At 47.2% G+C, this 7449-nt stretch overlaps 1 protein-coding gene across 3 annotated transcripts; it reads left to right on the forward strand.

Annotated features, from left to right (window-relative positions):
* Positions 1–772: 772 nt before the first annotated feature.
* LOC135106281 (mucin-2-like) lies at positions 773–6903 on the forward strand. Of its 3 annotated transcripts, none has more exons than XM_064015127.1 (18): positions 774–913; positions 1179–1218; positions 1415–1597; positions 1695–1808; positions 1959–2200; positions 2455–2607; positions 2941–3111; positions 3289–3348; positions 3472–3580; positions 3714–3839; positions 3990–4121; positions 4257–4370; positions 4655–4873; positions 4956–5186; positions 5664–5855; positions 5957–6214; positions 6301–6538; positions 6663–6903. In XM_064015127.1, the coding sequence occupies exons 1-18, from the start codon at positions 911–913 to the stop codon at positions 6670–6672; spliced, it is 2595 nt and encodes an 864-aa protein (XP_063871197.1). In that variant the 5' UTR covers positions 774–910; the 3' UTR covers positions 6673–6903. The 3 variants fall into 3 exon arrangements, with proteins under 3 accessions (XP_063871199.1, XP_063871197.1, XP_063871198.1); XM_064015128.1 differs by having other exon boundaries at positions 775–913; positions 5667–5855; XM_064015129.1 differs by lacking the exon at positions 4956–5186 and having other exon boundaries at positions 773–913.
* The last annotated feature ends 546 nt before the right edge of the window (positions 6904–7449 follow it).

Consider the following 7449-nt stretch of genomic DNA (forward strand, 5'->3'; position numbering starts at 1 on the left):
TACACATCCCTTGGGCACGACGGAAATAAAGGAAAGGGGGAAGATAAGATGAGAAAGTGTTGGCAATAAAGGAAAGAAGGGAAGAAAATAAATGACAGACGGGAAGGAACGGCTAATAATGTTTGTTGAGCCTGCAGCCACGGGGGGATGAGGGGATGGGGGAATACATGATCAACTTTAAAATAAAGCACCGAGTTAGGGGATAACACTTGCAGGAACTGTAGTAGTATATATGTATTTTAGTTATCGTAATGTCAAAGCAAAAAAAAAATAAATAAATAAAGGAAGTAATATTTGAAATGTTCCGATAACAATGACTCAGTTATTTTCCTATTTCGTGTACAACATGCATCAGTCACTCAACGACGAAGACAATCACTTGATACACTGCCTGCCTCGTTGAGTCAATAAACTATTGTACTTTGCCCTGAGACAGTGTACAGAAGCCGGTCTCATTTTGTTTTTTCTCGAAGATTTAACAGTTGAACCTTCATTATAAGTGACTTAAATTGTACTTCACGACACACTTGAGTTTGAAGGCAATTTAGCACCGGTAATAAAGGCTTCAGTAGCATCAGCTTGTTGATGTAGTGAAGCAGGCAGCGGTTGCAGGTTGCAGCGGAAGCATTTAGAATACTGACCATAGGATGCCTTTTTTTTTTTTTTTTTGGTTTCTTTAACAACGCAGCTGTGTGACACTTTTCATGTTCGAGCCGCCTTCTTCGTCCTTGCACTTGACGCACTGAGACACTGGTTTACTCCTTGCGACCCTCAGTGGAGAGCGTGAGGGTGACGTGGTGAAGAGGCAGCGTGGCCAACCAAGGCCAGGGTCGGTCAGTAGTGAGGCACAATCACCAGTGTCGGGCGTGCCTCGCCCCGCCTGAGTTCTGTCGACACTCTTGTTCCCGTCATGGTAAGGCTTGTATGCATTGCTGTGCAGGATTTACATGGTTGTGGTCGCACAGGTGCTGGAGATGTCATATTTGGTGGATGTTGAAAAGTCTGAGGTTCATTATAAACGCTAACTCAGCGTAGTTTGAAAGAAAAGTAGACGTGGTATTTTGCAGGATGTGGATTACCAATCATGTCTGGGGTATTTCTGTGAAAGCGGGTCTACCTTTAGATTTAAACTTAAATGTCTAAGCTTCAAGAACTATAATGTAAGTTTTGCTTTCCAGGCCAGCGTGGTGGTGTTCAGTTTGTTCGTGGCTCTCCTGGGTAAAGTATTCTTGTTGACACACACGAAAGTTGTTCTTAAATAAGGTTCATTCAAAAACCCTTGATCGAACCTAAAGGTCTGTTGTTTGAAATTCACTGTGTACGCTCTGGCTCCCTATCTGTTTAGAATTGCACCTACAACAACAGAATTAGTTTGTTATTTGGATAAATGGTCTTTCCCCACTCCTCGACCCAGGCTTCAGTGTGGCCCAGCCCCCGTTTTACGTGGACGCGCCGCAGAATAGCTGTTGCTTTGGACGCGGCAGATATTTCGCCAATGGTCAGACTGTTTTAAGCCTGCCTAAATGTTGTGCTTCGTTAGAGTGTCGCGCAGGTGACATCGTGCCCCGCTACTTCGGCCCACCTGATTCTAAAGATTGCAAGTATCATAGTACAGCGCAGGTGACTTTAGTATTGGTGAGGTATGTGCCTACACCCGTGCATTAGTGGCGTGCCTTAACCTCGTGTCTCCACAGGTTGTGTGTTCGACGGGCAGATGTATCCCAGCGGGTCACAGCTTACGTCTTACTGCGTGCCTCTTGTGTGTGTCAGAGGGAACTGGACTTACTCCAGCAAGATCGAAGAGTGCTGTAAGTCTTTTTTCCCGGGAGGCATTGTCTTGGGTCACCAGCATCAGTCAGTCAACTGTAGCAGAAATGACATTGTGGCATGTGTGTTAGTGCTTTGCTGCGAATATTACGGTATGTAGTCTGAGATGGTGTCCGTGTGTCCCTGTGCAGGTAAGATGTGCAAAATTTACAACGACCCGCACTTCACAACGTACGATGGTTATCTGTATCACTGGCATGGGCTTTGTAACTACACCATCACCCAGACGGGCCGCTCCCACCACCCGCAGATTGGAGTGTTCAGTGACTTCCAGCCGTGTTTCAGCGGCGCCTCCTGTCTGCATATCACGACCTTCAGGAACGACGACAACACTCTCCTGTCGCTGACACACTCCATTCTGCCCGCCTCCATGGTAAGACGTCTGCTTCATGAACCCATCACATTTGCACAGCTACAGCGTTATTTTTTCAAGTGAGGTTTACAATGTGCTCGTATTATGATGATCTTTTGGTCTTAAAACGATGGCCTGACGAAATGCTGCTGTAGTATCTGCCATACTACTGCTAATATAGACCCACGATCACTGAACATGTGTTGAGCCTTTTATCCTGAACATGTGTTGAGCCTTTTATCCCTTCCTACGGCCACCGCTACCACCACATCCAGACCACAGTCCACGTGCTGGGCGATACCGCGTCGTCCATTTTTTTGGTGCCTCCTGTCGGCGTCCATCATGTCCAGTCCGTGTCCGGCGACCATCCGGTGCTCGCCTGGCGGGACGGGGATTGCATAATGCTGATGGGCTCCTCTAGGATCACGGTGGGAACTACCAGACCATTATATATATATATATATATATATATATATATATATATATATATATATATATATATATATATATATATATATATATATATATATATATATATATATATATATATATATATATATATATATATATATATAATGTATATATATATATAATAATTTTTTGTGACATTTTATTAGTATCTCATGAACCTCTCTGCTGGCAACAGTGATGGCTGTACTTGTTAGTCTCCGATAAGTAGCATTTCACCTTGTCAATGAAAACGGAGGCTCTGAAAATAGTTACTTGTGTAGGATAAAGTTTAGAGGAAGGTGTCTTCACAGGTGCGCTATTGTCACGGTCACCTCACGGTGTGGGCTTACCCAACCCACGCCAACCATCTGGATGGCCTGTGTGGTCACTTTAACTTCTACCTCAATGACGACATGACGAACCGAGACGGCACGGTGCATACCCCCAACCCGTGGCCCGTGGCCTTCCCAGAGTCTTGGAAGGTACGCATGAACACCATCCTACCCTGTGCAATGGTCTGAGCGGGAGGGTGCAATTTTAACTACTGCGTTAGACTAAAACGTGTATGTCCGAAACTATCACGTTAGGCGCAATTATCACGGCACATTATCAGGTAAGCGCAAATTACTTTCACTGACTTAACAAGTGTTCTCTTTCAGACCATCAAGCAGACGGACAGGGTGTGTTTGACTCCATGCTACAATTGCAAGGAGACAACGGTAAGTGTGTGTGTGTGTGTGTGTGTACACTTTGATGGACACTACTTAGTGAATGGTGTCACAAAGTGAATGGTGTCACAAGCAGCACAGAATGATTAGCTGACTCCTGATGAATCCCTGCAGGAGGACCCGTGTCGTGCCACGCCCCAGGCCATGGGGCGTCTCAGACACCGGTGTGCTAAAGAACTCAACGTTATTATCGGTCGAGACGAGAAACTTGTGCCCCACGTGGGTAAGTTCCGTGCCTGTGTGCAGCGCCTGATGCCAATGCGTGGTGCGGCCCATAGCGGCTCTTTGCTGCACAGTAAATTTACAAGAGACTTCATGTACTTATCCTTTCTATAGATAAATATTCTTTTCTATAGATACGTGTGCCTGGGATGTGTGCATGGCCGCGCAGGCACAGCAGTCCCTCGCTGAGCAGCAGCGATGGATTGATGACGCCAAGACAATCGTTCGGGATGTCAAGATGATGGGAAACAGGGCCTCTGGTAAGAATGTGTAAAGAACGGCGTGACTTCAGGTATATTACTAGCAATGCAAAAGCCCTAATGAAAAGCCCTAATGATACGAATCTGAGATGCATTACTGTATTTAATGTGGCTTTTGGTGTGCAACTATTCCTATCCACAACCCAACAGGAACCTGGGAGCCACGGTCCCCACCATCAAGCGGCGCCTGTTCGCCAGGTAGCCGTTGGAAGCGGGAGTGCTACTGGTGTACTTGCGGCACTGACGCCTCTGCAGACTGTGAGACGAAGCTGTGTCCGGATGGTAAATCCTCGTCTTCTACAGACCAGCAAATACTTGAGTTGCGAGCAAAGCAAGTCAACAATGAGTGCATATCTAACATTGTATAACTAAAGACATGGCTAGTGTGATAATGAGTAAAAACCCTCCCGCTCTCAGATTATGAACACGAGACGGGCACAGACGCGTGCACAGACGGCTCCTGGTGGAAAAATGATCAGTGCAATTGGTGCGAGTGTGCGCAAGGTGGACACGTCTGCAGTAACAAAGATTGTAAGAACTGTGTTCACTTTCTAAGCTAAGATTAACATACAGTTCTGACCTCATTGATCTTTATAGTAGTTTAAGAAATGTAGTAGCGTGACAAAAAAACACTGTTCTGATCATTGATAGGTACAGAAGTGCAGATGTGTGACAAAAACCTTCCGGTTTGATCCATCGAAGTTGTGGCACCGGGTTTTCAAGGCTGTGGTGGCGGGATGTTTGCAGCTTGCAATAGTTGACTTAAAAGCTCGTCGAGATTTAAAGCTACGTTTTTTTTTTTTTTTTTTCCACAGGCACCGGCATTAAGACGCAGCCCACAGTCTCCAAGCCGCCAACAGAGGAGGTGTGTCTGTTTTCTCCAGACACCGGATCTTGTGAGCAGTTCATGTACAGGTATTACTACAGTTACAAGGAAGGCAGATGCCTCATCTTCGGGTACAGCGGCTGCGAGGGCAACGCCAATAACTTCCACACTGTGGAAGAATGTGAGAGGACTTGCGGCCATCTGACACGTGAGTCTTGAGTCCTTGCAGGTGTGATAGAGATTGAAACAATGTCAAGTACACAAAACTAGTACAAGTTAACTGTTTACAGCTCCACCTTCCGTCTTTACCACTTCTTCCACCCGCGCCCCTGACGACCTGCGTCCTGCATACTGCAACCTACAGCCTGAAAAAGGCCCATGCGAGGCAATAAAACTGCGGTACTTTTACAACTCCACAACAAAGGCTTGTGAACCTTTCACCTACGGCGGCTGTGATGGGAACGGCAACAACTTCATCTACAAGAAGGATTGCGAGGAAGCCTGTCTAGTCCCCATAACAGGTGACCCGAGTGCTGGTGTACTTGTACACGTCCCCCTCCCCACGCCCACACACAACCACACCAGGTGATAAGAGTTGATGTACTTCGTACACGTCCCTCGCCGCGCGCGCGCGCGCGCGCGCGCGCACACACACACACACACACACACACACACACACACACACACACACACACACACCCCTACCTACCTACCTACCTACCTACCTACCTACCTCAACCATACCAGGTGACCCGAGTGACAATGAGTCAGCCCCTTCCACACACAGCTGCCCCTATATATAGTGTTGTGTATACAGGTCTCCACGACCCCTATAACGAGAAACGGTGACTGAGTGTAAGGAGTCATGTTCCCCCCACCTGACGTCATCCCTTGACGTCAGGTGATCAATGTGTCAATGTCTTAATCGCAGGGAATCCTGTGATGAACAATAATTGGCTGAAATTTTATCGGCCCATGCGTAATACGTGTTGTTTCAGTAGCCACTATCGAGCCGGTGACGCAGCCTGCCCAATGCTCCCTGTCGCTCAGCGTGGGTGATTGTACTAACAGAATGACTCGCTATTACTACATCCCGGCCATTCGTTCCTGCGTCCCATTCACTTACACAGGATGCGGAGGCAATGAAAACAACTTTCTTACCAAGGAGTACTGCGAGGCCGTCTGCTTAGGTGAGCCTTCCACACTTCAAACACAGTTGGCATGCGTGTCCACTTAAAATGATTACTAAGGATCCCACTTATTACCTATTGTAACCATGATTGCCTCTCAGGTATCACCGCTGCACCCTCCACGCATCCCACCCAGTACACCACCACGACGCCCTCCCCCATCCCAGGGACCTCACAAACTGGCCTGCCTGCCCACTGCTTCTTGCCGCCAGACGCGGGCCACTGCCAAAACACTACCATACGCTACTACTACGACCCGCTGACTCGGATGTGCAGGTCTTTCAGCTACAACGGCTGCGGCGGGAACCTTAACAACTTCCTGAACGAGGAATGGTGTTCGGCATCATGTCAAGGTTCTGGTAAGTCTGATGTTACACTTTCGCAGCCTGCCTTTTCTTAACCTCGAACAACACGGTTCAATAATGCACCCTGTCTTGCACTCCAGTACCTGCGACAAAAGTCACGACAGAAGTGACAACAAAAGTCACAACAGACGCGGCCAAGCCTCCTGCGTTGTGTTACCAAGACTTCGAGATCGGGACGTGCTTCGAAACCCTGTGGCGGTGGTACTACGACCAAACCAGAAGGTCGTGTCAACCGTTCATGTACGGCGGATGTTACGGCAACGACAACAACTTTGAGTCGAAGGAGGAATGCGAGGCGGTCTGTGGGGGACAGACAGAGTGAGTCTAAAAAGATTGTCAGAACAATGGAGTGCCTAAAAAGATTGTCAGAACAATGAAGTGCAAGTTTATACATTACCTTGAAAAGGTAAATGTACTAACGGTATTTTCCCTCCTTCGGCAGATCCACCTGAGAGCACCACCACCATTAACTTGGTGTTACCTTCCTGTGGGAGTGGAAGGTGCTCTGATTCACCACTGGTAAACACGCTCCTGTGAAGAGTTTGACAACTGCGGCTCTGGCAACAATGGCAAGATTCTCGGTGGGAAGTTAGTCTCTCCAGACTTGCCTTTGTTCACGCTGAGTTGGGGTAAATCTGTCAAGGATTTGTAGACTGCTGCTTTAATAAAGCTTTGATGCACTATGAACTGGTATTGAATCCCAGCGATGTGTGGGAGCGAGAGACGAGGGAGAGTGACGGGAATGAGATAAATGATTTTACCAAGATTTTTTTTTTTTTTCTGGACTAGACAAGTCTTGTTCATGGTTGGCGGGTGAGAGTATAAATATTTCTAACAATATTGCGTGACTCCACAGTCAGTTGACTGTGGCGGCTTCGTCATAGGCCCAGGAAGAAAAGAGCTGAAGAGACATTTTAGTATGTAGTTTGGTGTGCAGGGTTTTGTAGTAATTTCTCAGTGTGGTGACCTTGTTACACTCACCTGCGCCACCTCTCCGCCTACACTTCAACCTGCACACTTAATATGAAAATTCAAGGGTGGATGCGTGTTAGGATGCGTCCACACGGTCGAACACCCACTATTGCCAGATAGCAAAAGGAAGAGGATAGGAGAAGCGAGCACCAAGGGTGTAACGGACACTGCCCGTGTTTGCAGTTTCGGTGTCGTGCCAACGAAATTAATGTATTATCGTAACATTTCAAATTGCGGTTTTTGTTATTGGGGGTCAC

The sequence above is a fragment of the Scylla paramamosain genome, chromosome 13 (genome assembly GCF_035594125.1).
Source record: "Scylla paramamosain isolate STU-SP2022 chromosome 13, ASM3559412v1, whole genome shotgun sequence".
Lineage (NCBI taxonomy): Eukaryota > Metazoa > Arthropoda > Malacostraca > Decapoda > Portunidae > Scylla > Scylla paramamosain.